The sequence below is a fragment of the Dipodomys spectabilis genome, unplaced genomic scaffold (genome assembly GCF_019054845.1).
Source record: "Dipodomys spectabilis isolate Male_0828 unplaced genomic scaffold, ASM1905484v1 ptg000073l, whole genome shotgun sequence".
NCBI classification, from domain to species: domain Eukaryota; kingdom Metazoa; phylum Chordata; class Mammalia; order Rodentia; family Heteromyidae; genus Dipodomys; species Dipodomys spectabilis.
The window spans coordinates 1,942,337-1,957,976 of NW_024870750.1; the positions used below are offsets into that span (position 1 = coordinate 1,942,337).

At 38.5% G+C, this 15,640-nt stretch overlaps 1 protein-coding gene across 3 annotated transcripts in view; it reads left to right on the forward strand.

Moving 5' to 3' along the window:
* The window catches only part of Peli2 (pellino E3 ubiquitin protein ligase family member 2), a 134,190-nt gene that overhangs the window by 114,097 nt on the left and 4,453 nt on the right, over positions 1-15,640 (forward strand). For all 3 annotated transcript variants that reach the window (XM_042682517.1, XM_042682518.1, XM_042682519.1), the window contains 3 exons: positions 1,956-2,057; positions 13,674-13,871; positions 14,812-15,000. In XM_042682517.1, coding sequence (XP_042538451.1) covers positions 1,956-2,057; positions 13,674-13,871; positions 14,812-15,000 — 489 coding nt within the window. The remainder of the gene's footprint in view (positions 1-1,955; positions 2,058-13,673; positions 13,872-14,811; positions 15,001-15,640) is intronic.

Below are 15,640 nucleotides of genomic sequence, written 5' to 3' on the forward strand. Positions count from 1 at the left end.
ACTGAGGAGCATCTGGGTTGGTTCCATATCTTAGCTATGGTAAATAATGCTGCAGTAAACATAGTTGTGCTGCTAGCTTTAGTATAGCCTTGTTTGTGATCCTTTGGGTAAATGCCTAAAAGTGGGATTGCTGGGTCATAGGGGAGTTCTATGTGGAGTCTTTTGAGGAACTTCCATACTGCTTTCCAAAGTGGTTAAACAAGTTTACATTCCCACCAGCAATGCCTTTTGGCCACATCCCCTCCAGCATCTGTTGTTAGATTTCTTGATTCTAGCCATTCTAACTGGGGTGAGGTAGAATCTCAACGTTGTTTGATTTGCATTTCTTTTATGGCTAGAGAAATTGAACATTTCTTCATGTGTCTATTGGCCATTCTTATTTCCTCTTCAGAGAAGTTTCTCTTAAGTTTTTAGCCCACTTATTAATTGGACAGTTGTTTGGGAAAAGTTTTTAAATGACCATGAGTTTCACCAGGCCAACTTCAAACATGATTTGGAATATTGTACTGTTTATTGTTCTAAGAATTTACAGCAGTCAAATACCAGTGTTTAAGAGTACATTTTTCATTAATATGCTGTATATGGCTAGCTACTTCTAAAGGCTTTCTTAGTGTTCATACAGTATCATCACTCAATAAATGTTTAATAGAAAAGCTCATTAAAGTTTTATGTATTGTACTTAATGTGCAAGGGTAGAAATGAAGATGAATTAAGTTAAAGTAATGGAGAAAATGTAATTGCAATAATTTGAAGTACAATTTAAATCAATTTCTTTGTTAATTTAGAAATATTAAAAGTATATGACCAACTTAAGATATATTTAAATATACCATAATGGAGAAAATAGAGCAATACTTTGTCTTGCTAATCCTAGATTATTTGAATAAGAATATTAGCTTTTTCTTATACAAAACCAGGAGAAAAAAATACAAGAATATTTTCTTTTGGTTTGGGTTTTTGGGGGGACAGGAGGAGGTGTTTGTTTTTTGTTTGTTTGTTTGTTTTAGATATGATCTCACTGTGTAGCTAAGGCTTCCCTTGAACTGTGAAGCTCTGGGTAGCCTTGAATTTGAGATCCTCCTGCCTCTGCATACTGAGTACTAGAATTATAAGGGTGTGCTACCATATGCTGTCATGTTTTATTAACTCACTGTTTGGGTTCAACAACTGCTTACACAAGATATGTAAATGAGATACAGAACAGAGTAACTTGTCGTTGGCTGGGATAGTGTATTAGAAATCTTTGCAGGACATTGACAGTTTTTTTTAGTGACCCTTTTACTGTGCTTATAATTTCTGTAACCTCAAAAAAATGCTATTAACTTAGCTGCATGATGAAATTTATTTTTTGCATTATTTCTTTTTTTTATTGTGAAAATACTGTACAGAGGGGTTACAATTACATGGGCAAGATAATGAGTACATTTCTTTTTTTTTTTATTGTGAACATACTGTATAGAGGGGTTACAATTACATGGGCAAGATAATGAGTACATTTCTTATCAAGCATTGCAGCCTCCTCCTTTGTTTACCCTTCACATCCCTTCCCAGCCTCCCCCCATTCCCCCACCCAATCCTCCCCCCCCCCACCAAAGTTGTAAAGTTCATTGAAATTTATTTTTTTAAGTAACTCAGTGACTACAATTAGTCTAAAAATTCTATCCAAGTGTAGGTAATATAACATAATGGTTAAATCAAGTCTTGCAAACTTATAAAGTATATTTGATTTGATTTAAACACAATATTGTTTACTTTAAGATGGGAAACATGTTATAAACCTGGAATCATTGTTTTTGGATCATCTACAGTTCAAGGAACAGACAGACTGTTAGGAGGACGCTGGCCTATGTTTCATTCTCCTGGTAGAGGGCTGATGCATAACTACAAACTAGATTGTGACAAGTTTTTAAGACAAAATCATAATGAGTTTTTGTTCCTTTTTATCTCATGACTAGGCCATCAGCTCTAAAGGTCAACACAGCATATCCTACACTTTGTCAAGGAATCAGACGGTGGTAGTGGAATACACCCATGATAAAGATACGGATATGTTTCAGGTAACATTCTGCTTTTTCATTGGAAATTTTATTACAGTTTTCCTTTACTTCTGTATATTTTTATAGAGAGCCAGAACATCAAACACAGTAGTGTTCGGTGATGTGTAGAGGCTTAGATGTGCCGATAACATAAATATTATCCTTGTGTACAGCCTTTAAAAATTGAGGGAAAAAATTTAAGATTAAGCAAAATATGACTCCAATTTGGTTTTAGAAAGAAAAAAGAAAAATCTTTAAATGTAAAAAGAAATCATAAATTGAAATTTTCAACTCTCAATGCAATAAAAAACAGACATTAACAACAAGAAAAAATAATCTTTGAAAACCAACAAATTCAGGATACTTCCTAATTAACACTTGAGTCAAGAAAGACATCAAAAATGGAATTACAGCTTTCAGAAATAACCTTAGGACACTGTAGAAAAACTTATAATGTGGCCAGCATCTCCTTTCCTCTAGAAAACATAAAGCTCAAGTGCTTCCATTACTAAAACCTAAGAAAGGAAAGAATAACATGAAGGTCCTCAACACTTATCTTCAAAAGTTCTTTCTTTCAGGAGAAAGAAAGTAATTAAAAAAGTACAGGATGTACAAAAGTACATCAACAAATTTTATACACAAAGAATATAACCACAAAAGATGTTTATTACATTGTTATTTGCTAATAGAAACTAGTGTGGCACCAGTGGCTCATGCCTGTACATCTGAGCTATTCAGGAAGCTGAGATCTAAGAATAAAGATTGGAAGCCAAACCCAGGCAGAAAAGTCCATAAAAAAAATCATATCTCCAATTAACCCACAAAAAGCAAGAAGTGGAGATGTGGCTCAAGTGAGTAAATCACCAGCCATGAGCAAAAAATTTCAAATGAGAGTGTGAGGCCCTGAGTACAACTCCAGGAGTAACCCATACGTGTGCATGCATGCATGTGTGCACACACAGACACAGAAAACAGCAACCAAGGTGGAGGTGGAGGTTACAATTCATATATTGCCAATAGTTTCTCCTAGAAATCACTGAGAAAATGTCTACATTGAGTAGGCAAATCAGCAAAGGATTAACTATAGTTCATCCAAAAGGGAAAACAAATAGCTTTAAAAATGAGCAAGTACATTCAGCCTCATTTTTTTTAAAAAAAAGGGAAATGTAAATGAAAATCAGACATTAAAATACTCATTTTTCACTTATTAGATTGGAAAAGTCCAAAAACCTAAAAGCTTTTATCAAAGATGTAAGAGAAACAGTCTCTATGTCTGCAAATAGATATAACCCCTGTGGGGCAGTGATTCAGAAATATGATGAAAAATATGAGGTGCTTTCATGCTCCAACTCAGCACTTGTCTTTATACAGCTTTCTCCTCCTTCTGTAGGTTTACAACAGAGATAGTTACTTGTAGAATGACATTTGTACAAAGTGTTTTTCTTTGCTTGAAAGCAGAAGAGTGAAAGCAACCTACAAGTCCTTCAGGAGGGGACCAGTTCAGTACATCTGTATAGCCATGCAGTGGAATTCTGCCAGGCTACAGAACAGAAAAAGGGAGAGGCTCTGTGCTTCACACAGCAAGACCTCCAACTGTCTTAAATGGATTGAATGTACAGAGTCCTACTGGCAGTGTTAGATTTGATTAAGATCATTTAATATTATTAAATATTAACAAAGTAAAGTGTTGAGCACTATATTAATAATATTACATTAATTATGTACTATTCAAGTAGTATTTTTAGATGCATTAAAAAAATCTCCAGAGGGATAAACAAGATATTCATAAGGTAGTTATCTTTGTGGGGAAAGCAGGTGATATGCAGGGAGATAGTTCATGCTTTTTTATTTGGAGACCTTGTTAGATGGGTGGTTATTTTTTTAAAAAAAAACTATAAACAGTAATAGACAAACGTATGAAAGATAAGCAGACATAATCATAAAGTATTATTTAAGTGCCAGTCTAAACTCAAGTAAGGCTGATTTTTTTTAATTTTTAATTTTTTATTGTGAAAATACCATACAGAGGGGTTACAATTACATGGGCAAGGTAATGAGTTCATTTCTTATCAAGCATTGTTGCCTCCTCCTGTTTCCCCTTACCATCCCTTCCCCTTCTCTCCCCCCTCCCGCCCCCCCGCCAAAGTTGTAAAGTTCGTTTTTCTACATAACGTCTTGTACGTCTCATTGTTGCAATGGGTCCACCTGTATCCCTATTTACACAATTTGTTTTTTCCCTTCCCCTCCACAAATTATAACAACATCAAATACAGTGAAAACAGGGGTTATATGATGGGGGAGGGACATACAAAGCAACGAAGAAATCATCTTGTAAATATGTTAGAAACAATCACAAGAAAGAAAAAACATTTGAATCCTTATCTTGGGGTTCATTTCGCCTAACATCAACTTATCTGACCATTTCTGCTTGTCTCAGACATATACTAGTTATTGCAAATAAGAGAAACCATGGGACCTAGGTTTCTTTTGGCCTGGCTTACTTCACTTAATATAATTTTTTCCAAGTCTTTAATTTCCTAACAAATGGGGCAATGTCATTCTTTCTGATGGAGGCATAGAATTCCATTGTATATATACCACATTTTCTTGATCCATTCATCTACTGAGGGGCATCTGGGATTCCAGCTCACGCCAGTTAGAATGGCTAGAATCAAGAACTCTAATTAAACAACAAATGCTGGAGGGGATGTGGCCAGAAGGGAACCCTACTGCATTGTTGGTGGGAGTGTAAACTTGTTCAACCACTTTGGAAAGTATGGAAATTCCTTAAAAGACTCCACATAGAGCTCTCCTATGACACAGCAATCCCACTTTTGGGCATTTACCCAAAGAATCACAAACAAGACCATACTAAAGCTACCAGCACAACTATGTTTATTGGAGCATTATTTACCATAGCTAAGATATAGAACCAACCCAGATGCCCCTCAGTAGATCAAGAAAATATGGTATATATACACAGTGGAATTCTATGCCTCCATCAGAAAGAATGACATTTCCCCTTTGTTAGGAAATGATAAAGCTGATTTTATTTCAACAAAATATTGGTCCTAATCTGTATATTGTCTTCCACTTATGTAGCCTTCTAAATGTCCTTTCTTCTCATTTTACCAGAGAAAACTTAATTAAGTTAATAAAATACATACACTACACTGTTGATATTTTATAGAACTTTATAATTTCTTAATGCTTGGCAAAAATCATTTTCAGTTTAAGATTTAATACTTTAATAAATATGTATAAGATTGTTTTACATCAATAGTGTCGATTTTTAATTTGCAAAATCATTGGAGAGTAATTTACAATTGTCCCTGATAGTTTTTTTTACCATATAAAATCAACAGTGTATATGCTGGCACATGTAATAGGTAAGGCAGATACTACTGAAGTGTGGCAGTTAATTCCATTAAGGAGAATATTGTTACTTAGCAATTTTTCAACATTTCATGTCAGATTCTTTAATGACATAATGTGATATAGAGTATTGTTCACTATTACTGAGACTAAGGTGAATTCTGTTCACATTCACTTTATTTTCATTTCTAAAGAATGAAAGATTTGGGGGGGGTGGGGGGAGGATCAGGTAGGAGGAGCTGGGGGGGTAATGGGAAGGGATGGTAAGGGGAAACAAAGGAGAAGGCAACAATGCTTGATAAGAAATGTACTCATTATCTTGCCCATGTAATTGTAACCCCTCTGTATGGTATTTTAACAATAAAATTTAAAAATAAAAGAATGAAAGATTTAGTTGGATTTTTCAGCTTTCTGTTACTAGCTAAGGGCTTTATTGTGTCACATAGTATTAAAAGACTAATTTACTAAAAACTGGTAGCTTTTGTGTGCTGCAAATGTGTGGCAGTGAACTTGCACAGTGACTGTGTGGGGACTTGGTGGGGTGCTCTGCCTGGATTCATGCTAAAGTACATGCAGTACTTGTTACTGTTTCTTTAGTGCTGTCCCTGCAAAGACCAACACAGTGGAAGGATTGTGGGTAGCCTCTTCATTTTATTATGAAAGCAATTTTGGCCTTATCATCCAGAGAACCTCAGGAGCTCATGGACCACACTCTGAGAAACACTGACTCATACCCACCTCTGCCTCTCATAGCTGAGAACTCCTAGTCTTTGAAGGGGAAAGTAACTTAAACTAAAGCTAAAAGAAGCCATTAGTAGCCGAAACAAGATTGAGGTCCCCTGAGTTATATAGTCTAATTGTACCAGCTCAACATCTTTAGATAAAACATAGCAAGTGATTAAGAGTTAAATATTTCTTTGGAAAACATAGCACATATATCATTTTTACAAAAAATATGACTCCATTTAAAGATTTAACTAAATGTGGGAGGATTCGTGTGAGATAATTTAAAGATTTATTAATACTTGAAAGTTTTCACTTAAGACAAGTTTTAATTTTTCCCTATTTTTAACAATTTTTCATGTCCGAAATCTACTAGTGGAAAAAAATCACTGAGCAGAGAAACTTCAGTGTTCACGTATTGAAGGATGGGCCAGGTATAAAGGGCTGTTCATTTTAGCTATTCCCATTAGAATGTTTTCAGTTGCTTAAAATTCTAATTTAGTAATTAAATGTAAAGATTTTCATTGTTTAAAAGCAGAATATAAAAATGAGCAAAAAAAAGACCTGTGCAGCATTTCCCACAGCAGAAGCAGAGAGGACTTAGGGATCATAAATAACACTGGGGCAGGGAGAGTCAAAGCTAGATTTGAATCCAAGGAATTTAGGGTGAGAAATTAATATTGTCAAAGAAAATCTCACTAATTACATTCTAGCGTATGAGCGTATGAGTAAACAGAGGCTCATATTTATAATCTTGACTACTCAAGAGGCTGAGATTGAGAAGATTACAGTTCAAGGCCAGTTTGGGCAGAAAAATTCACAAGGCCTCTTCTCAACCAAGAGTTGGGCTCAGTAGTGCATACCTGTCACCCTAGCTTTGTGAGAGGCTGGGATTAGAGGATCTTCTTTCTAGACCAGTGACAGGCAAACTAGTCCACAAGACTCCATCTCAACAAAAGAAACTGGTCTTGGTGGTACACACCTTTATCCTACCTATGATTGGAAGACTTAAATAGACAGATCACAGCCCAGGCTAGAACTAAGACTCAAAACTCTGTCCAGTGCACTATGTGACTGGAGGTGGCTCATTGGAAAAAGCTCCTGCCTTGTAAACATGAGGCCCTGAGTTCAAGCCCTTAGAACTCCCCCCGACCTCCCCCCAAAAAAGGATCTCAGCAAGAAAATAACACATAAAGGAGAAAATAATTTGTTAAAGGAATCAGAGGAAATGAAAGATGTTTTACGACATACTTTAGGTGAAGTGAGGCCCTGAGACTGAAGAGATCTGCAGCTAGTGCTGAGCGTTTTTTTTCCCTCAGATTTCTCATTTTTATAGGCTGTGAACCTGGCTAACTGCAGTTCCTTGTTTCTTTGTGTGTTGTTTGGTTTTTTATATAGTTGGTTTGTTGTAGTGATCGATGGTAACATTAAATTCGTACCCACTTAGAGAAAATGTTAAGGAATATCCACGTTTCTCAAAAAACGATTTCTTAAAAATTAGCTAGTGTGCACACATGCTCACAAGGCTAAAGCTCACTGTCATCGTCTTCTAGGCATCATCTTCATTCATTTCTTATGCCTCGACTATGTCAGACACTCATCCGGTTATCAAGGAGAGAAAGCTAAGACTCGCCTCTCCCCAAGTTTCTATGTTAAAGGAGGCAGAAGAATGTAACTTAGTTGTAGAGTGTTGATTTTAGTATGTGTGAGGCACTGGGTTCAATCCCCAGCACCTACAAAGACAAATAAACATTTTAAAAAGACCAAGAGAAGAGGCAGCCACTGAAGGCGAAGAAACGTGAGCAAGGGTACCATGTCAGTGCTGAAGGCCAGGAGGAGCGAGGGCAAGGAGATGAACTTGGGGAGGCAGAGCCGGGACTGAGAGAGGCCACGTAGGACTGGATTTTATATTGGAAGTTTGAAGAAGCTGTTAGGCTTTAAGCAGGGAAAAGATATCATCTGATACGTATTTTTATAAGATAGGACTACATATAGAGATAAGTCTTAAGAGACAACTGTGAAAATGGAGTTTGGAAGCTAAGGTAACAGAATCCAGGTATGAGCTGTGATGGGGAAAGTGTGAGGTCTGAGGGTGAGTTTTTGAGCTAGTTGAGGAGATTTATAGATGGATAACGTGGGCATGAAAGAAAGTACACAATCAAGTTAGTAAGTCTTAGATTGTTAAATTTAGCTTGAGCACATTGGAAGTGCAGTCAATCAGGGCCATAGGGAAATGAGGAGAGAGGGGATTCCTAAGTTGCTTGGTGACTCACATGGGGATGCTTATTAGACATAAGTGGAGATGGTTGTGCGTCTGCAGCTCCAGGAAGAAGCAAGGATTTGGGGAATCCGTCTCTCTGAGAGAGAATAGAAAGGAAAGGAACTGGAAGTGTTTCATTTTTTATTACCAGATGACTCCAAAACCCTGGATTTAGTGGTGGACTGATGTGGGAATCTTAGTATGAGTAGTTTTGGTAGAGGTGAGGGGAGAGAAGCCCTGTTGGAGTTGTTACACTGAGTTGAGAAGGGAAGTTGAAGAGAGATGGTGGAAAAAGGGAAGTGTATGCTGGTGAGAGAATGGGAGCTCTGGGCTAGAGCTGATGAGTAGTCTTTCTAAAAAAGGAGCCCAGAGATGGCCGGGGCTGCTCACCCTGTGCACGGGGCACACAGTGAAGTGATTGGCAATACAGGAAGCACCAGGCACAGACATGGGAACTTTTGTAGCACTTCAGTATTGCAGACATGTCCAAGCATAGTAGCCCCATTCCAGTATTATAGAAAACCAGAAGGGGGCTGGGAAGGTGGCTCAGTGGTAGAGTGCTTGCCTTGCATGCATGAGGCCCTGGGTTTGATTCCTCAGCACCACATAAGCAAAAAAAAAAAAAAAAACAGAAGTGGCGCTGTGGCTCAAGTGGTAGAGCACTAGCCTTAAGCTGAAGAGCTGAGGGACAGCACACAGGCCCAGAGTTCAGGCCCACGACCGACTAAAAAAAACAACAACAAAACAAAAAAAAAAAAAACCAACAAAACAGAAGGTTTTTTTGTGAAAATACTGTACAGAGGGGTTACAATTACATGGGCAAGATAATGAGTACATTTCTTATCAAGCATTGTAGCCTCCTCCTTTGTTTCCCCTTCCCATCCCATCCTCCCCCCACCCCCCCACCCAACCCTCCTCCCCTCCCCCACCAAAGTTGTAAAGTTCGTTTTCGACATAAGGACTTGTACATCTCATTGCTGCAGTGGGTCCACCTGTATCCCTTGATTTGTTTTTCCCCTTCCCCTCCACAAATTATAACAACATCAAATACAGTGAAAGCAGGGGTTATACCGTGGAGGAGGGACATACAAAGCAACAAAGAAATCATCTTATAAATGTGTTAGAAACAATTGCATGAAAGAAAAAAACATTTGAATACATATCTTAGGGTTCATTTCCCTAACATCAACTTAACTGACCTTTTCTGCTTGACTCAGACATATAATAGTTATTGCAAATAAGGGAAACCATGGGACCTATGTTTCTTTGGGCCTGGCTTACTTCACTTAATATAATTTTTTCCAAGGCTTTCCATTTCCTAACAAATGGGGCAATGTCATTCCTTCTGGTGGAGGCATAGAATTCCATTGTGTATATATACCACATTTTCTTGATACATTTGTCTACTGAGGGGCATCTGGGTTGGTTCCATATCTTAGCTATTTACTAGCCATACAACAGACAAAGGTCTCATATCTAACATATACCTGCAACTCAAACAATTAAATCCCCTACAACAAATCTTCAAACAAACAACTGCCCAATAAATAAGTGGGCTAAAGACTTAAAGAGAAACTTCTCTGAAGAGGAAAGAAGGATGGCCAATAGACACATGAAGAAATGCTCAACCTCTCTAGCCATAAAAGAAATGCAAATCAAAACAACATTGAGATACCACCTCACCCCAGTTAGAATGGCTATAATCAAGAACTCTAATAACAGATGCTGGAGGGGATGTGGACAGAAGGGAACCTTACTGCATTGTTAGTGGGAGTGTCAACTTGTTCAACCACTTTAGAAAGCAGTATGGAGGTTCCTCAAAAGACTCACATAGAGCTCCCCTATGACCCAGCAATCCCACTTTTGGGCATTTACCCAAATGTTCACAAACAAGACCACACTGAAGCTATCAGCACGACTATGTTTAAAGAAGGTTATTTTTTAAATAGTATCAACCACCACTTGGAATTTTTAATAGAAACAAAAGCCAAAACTACTACTTCAGCCACAGTTTGTAAAACTTCAGGATGTGTTTGCCAGACTCTGGCAGGATCTGTGTGGAGGAGCAAGTGATGGTTTGAGAGAGAGAACAGGGACAAAGCAGATGCACCGACAGGAGGGAGGCCGTTGAGATGGCAGGCATCTGCGAAGAGGTGGGGCATGGGGAGGGACACCATTTCATCCTTTTTTAAAGTATTTTTTATGATCTTTAAGTAGTTGTACAAAGGAGTTGCCATTCACCAAAGCAGTTTATGAATATAGCGCATCTTGATCAGTGTCACCCCTTTCAACATTCTCACCCACCCTTCCCAATCCCCCTCTTTCCTCAATTTTCTTAATTTCTGGATTGTGTATTGAATTTTTGCCATTGATCAAAGCAGTTTATGTGTGTACAATGCATCTTGATCTGCGTCACCACTTCAGTGTCTTTACCCCCTTCAGCCCACCCCTCCCTTAGAGTTCTCAATTCTGTGGTATGTACAATGAATTCTTGCTGCATTCTCTATCCTTTACCCTTGTCCCTCCCCTCCCCTCCTGCAATTATCTATTTCCTGGTACTTACTTTGTTGTAATAGACTCTATGGAGAGCGCCAATAGTATAATTCTTTTAAAAGACTAAGTCAAAGCTCAAATTTCAGCTTTACCATAGGAGGGAAGGTGTGGAAGACCAGGGGGGAGAGGTGACAGAGACCTATGGGGCGCTTCAGTGTCTCCCCTTAACTGGCTTTGGGGCACCTTCCTTACATATAATTAGAGTGTATCAGGTGGAGGAGTGGAAGTCTCGCAGTAGCCAGTGTGGATATGAGCTGGAATTCAGAAGCATCATGCAAATGCAGAGTTGATGGGAAGCAAAGGATACCTTGCACGGTTTTCTACCCAGACTGCTTCCTTTCCTGGAAACAGCAGTAAGGAGGTCTGCATCCTAAAGTATAAAACTTCACTAGCATTCCAGAGGTTAGATGTAAATGGCCAGTCAGGTAAGATCATGAGTCAACATAATTGATCCTAGCAGATGTCCCAGTTGGAATAAAATTTCATGTTTTACAGTCAGTTTCAGTTAACTCACAAAGACATTTCATGTGATCAGTGTGGTTGAACTCAGAATGTGGCCCTCCTAGAGGAGAGTCTTCTCTGTAGATTGAAGGGGCAGAGGTAGAGAGGGCTCTGTGGTGGAGCCCTTGGAATATTCCAGAAGAAGCAGTTGTTGTGGCTTCATAGAAGAGGGTGGTTTAACTTACACATCAAAGCATGAAAAGTCTGGTGGAAATGAGGACAGAGATGGTGTCATTGTGCAGCTCCTGCTGCACAGGGGATCCTATTAAAAGTCTGGAACAAGTATGCTCCTGAATTTAGAGCAGGCTTTATTTTTGCCTGTTAATTTCCTGCACTTGTTAAATATTTTACAATAAGCAGTTGTTAGTTTACTCATTTCTTCTGCTAAAAACTTTTTTTAAAAAAAACAGCATTGTTAGTAGAGCTTCTGAGTTATACTCTCAGCTTTTGGATGACTCCAGCAGAAAGAAGATAATACAGCTCTCGAAGGATGAATTGTATAGTAGGATTTTATAATAGCTCTGGTTTAGATTTTTATCTTGCATTTTTTAACAACTTGTCTTTCTAAACCTGAGCAACCATACATCCAGGTACTGTGCATCTGTTTGAGTTGGTGAGTCTCAGTGAAACCAGTGGTTTAGCTTATTCCAGGCATATTTCATTAGGACAAGAGATTCAAGGTTGTAAGAAAAAGAAAATAGATGTCCATTTTCTGTTCATTTTACAGGGATAGTTTATACATGAAATATAGGAGAGATTTACAAAAGAAATTTAGTATTTTTCCCCAGGAAACAAGCAGAGCTAAGTGATACAAGATAGCCTGTTAGTTTATTCATTTGAACTAAAACTGTATTTTAAACATTGCTCATATTCCAAACAGAATTTTGTGGTCAGAATAAAAAGACCTTGGAAATTGGTTTCAGGGAAATACAAGTACATGTACACACACACACACACACACACACACACACACACACACACACACACACACACACACACACACACACACACACACACACACACACACACACACACACACACACACACACACACACACACACACACACATCTCAGCGTTGCTTTCCACAGGCAGCTGTGGGATCAAATTCACTATTGTTACTGAGGATGTCATATTTTGTGAGAATTTCTCATTTACATATAAATGGGGGTTCTTTGATAAATAGAACATTTATCACTACTTTCCAGTTAAAGATTCATAGAAGATCATTATATAAATGTTTAATATTCTATCTTAAGGATTTCCTTGTTCATAAACAAGTACTTTTCCTAGTTTTACTAGTTTCCTAGTTTACAGGCGAAAACAGTACCTGTTTGACTTCAATTTATTGAGTAGGAATAGCTCTGCTAGCTACTTCTTAATGATGCCTTCTGGCAGCATCTAAATCTTACCAAGAAAATAATATTACTAGCAACATTTTAGACTTCCCAAAGTGTCTTTCTTGTTATTTTTAATTCAAACAAAATGCTAAGAGCAGGGTTTTTTTTAAGTCTTTCACTTGTCTCTGTCTTCAGCTCTGGGCTGGCTTGTTTAAGCCCTTTCGGCCATTTACATTGTTCTGCGCAATGGCAAGTATGCAGTTTTTGTCTCTTGCTTGGTGTGCTGACAGTCACAGTTTACTGAAGAAAGCCATTCCCAGAAGCTGAACTCAGGAGTGGGAGGCAAGCATCCCTTTGTTTACCTAAAACTAGATTTTCCCGGAAACAGAAAAGAATGATTCTCTGTGAGAGTACTATTTCTACCTGGATCCAACAGGTAAAATCTAATATGTAGGAAAGGTCTAATGTTTTCCTCTAGAATAGAAAATTGAGCTTTCTCAAATAGAAAATTGAGCTTTCTCTTAGTATTGAAATCCTGATGGGCTCCTCAACAGCCATAAAGTCTGAGTGGAGTAGGACTGGTAAGTGCAGCAGATCTGCCATGTGACATTGTACCTCTGTCTGTAGTTACAGTAAACATTCAAATATGTGGTGAGAGGGTAGCTCTCATGCTAAGTGTTTGTACCACAATAGAGTAAGGTTAGTGAGTTTGTTGTAATCTATTGTAATCTCTCCCTTAACTAAGTAAGGAAAGGAACACAGCTGAATTTTTTTCCCTTATGTTCTGATCGTCAGAGCACAAAGTGAACGTTAGCATGGCTCTGGACACCCATGCCCTGTGGAGCATTCGTGGTAGGTGGTCTGACATGAGTGCTTGATTTATTTAGGTGGGCAGATCCACAGAGAGCCCCATCGACTTTGTCGTCACAGACACCATTTCTGGCAGTCAAAACAATGATGAAGCCCAGATCACACAAAGCACCATATCTCGGTTTGCCTGCAGGATTGTGTGTGACAGAAATGAACCATACACAGCACGGATATTTGCAGCTGGATTTGACTCTTCCAAAAACATATTTCTTGGAGTAAGTACTTTTTAAGTACATGTTTTCAAGAAAAGCACTCATTATTAGTTACCATTTAATTGGGAAAACATTTAACTGGGGGTAAACATTTAAGTGGGGGAAACGTGGTTTGTATGATGCCTCTAGATTTTGAGATTTGATTTTTCAGGAGACCGGTATGAAGAGCTGTTATTAAGTCTGAAGATTATTCATTTACTTCTATTAATCATTATACTTGATGTTTCAATTATATTATGTACAGTAATTTTTGAAGCATGTGCATATCTAAACATTGTGTGTAATATGTTTATGGTGAATTTAAGAGGTTTGTTTCAGAAGGAAAAGTAAATGGCCAAATCTTGATCATTAGGGTTTAAAAGAAAATAGTAGTGAGTTGTTTATTCATTGGAAAATATTCCAGTGGTGGAAGTTGCTGTCTAGTAGGCGCGGGGCGCTGGGTTCAATCTGCCCATCTTGGCTTTGCACCAGGGAGTGGGAGCTTCTCTGGGGGAAAAAAAAAACCCAAAAACAAAAAAACAAGAGCCAAGATGCTGTTAAGTTCCTGAGGAGAATAGAATGCACATCAATTTTAGCACATATTTTTTTTTTTTTTAGAATCCTTTGAGGGTGATTTATTTATTTATTTTTTTACATTTTTTTTTTATTGTAAAGCTACTATACAGAGGGTTACAGTTACATGAGTGAGGTAATGAGTACACTTCCTCTTGAACATTGTTACCCCCTCCATTGTTTTTCCCCTACCATCCCCTCTTTAGCACATATTTTATACTGTCAGAAGAAGGACTGTTTTGTCCTGTGATTGTTAGCTTTAAACCGAAAGTGGCACATCCTCGCTTTCCTCTGCTCTACCACTGCCCCACATCCTAAGGTGACACCAGAGTGCCCTCGCTGTGAAAGTGACCCTGGCAGGCTCTTTTCTGATCTGTGGTGTGCCCTCCAGGAAAAGGCAGCGAAGTGGACAAACCCTGATGGCCACATGGACGGTCTCACGACCAACGGCGTGCTGGTGATGCACCCCCGGGGGGGCTTCACCGAGGAGTCCCAGCCCGGGGTCTGGCGAGAGATCTCTGTCTGTGGAGACGTGTACACCTTACGTGAAACCAGGTCGGCCCAGCAGCGGGGAAAGCTGGTAAGTGGGTTCCGAGTCACCCCGGAGTTCCCCCTGAATCCCCTGTAAGAACATAAAAACTTCCAACTGGTTCCAAAAAACTCACAGCAATGCAAGACCAAGTTTTGTGAAAATTTTGAAATAAAAAGTAAATGATCTAGACATTCCAGAACTACGACATAATTAACCCAGCTCTCCTTTAAGTTCTTCATAAGAAAGTAATATAGAATTCACTAAACTGTTACTTGAAATTATTCACATACTTCATTGCCCTGGCATACTACTATTTCCTGATAATCACAACTCATGGCCTGTCTCAGAACAGTCGAGTGTTAGCCCTTTCTTCTCGAGAGGCTTATTGCAATACCTTAAATGGGGAGCTTGAGGTTTCTGATCTTGCCAGAGCTCTGTGGCACAGCCACTAAGAGGTTCCTAGAAAATGTTAGGTAGAGTCCAGTACCAAGCAGGAAAAAAACAAGTTTTTTCAGAATTCCCATAAGAAACACAGATGGAAAATAAAACCGGGGAGAACTGTTCAACCTAGTTTACATTCTCTACTGGAGGTTTGTGTTAGGTCATTTTTGTTACTTACTATTTCTGCTCTACCACACCATGTCTTATGAGATCAGAGACTGTGTTCCCAAAATCAGGAGTTAAAATC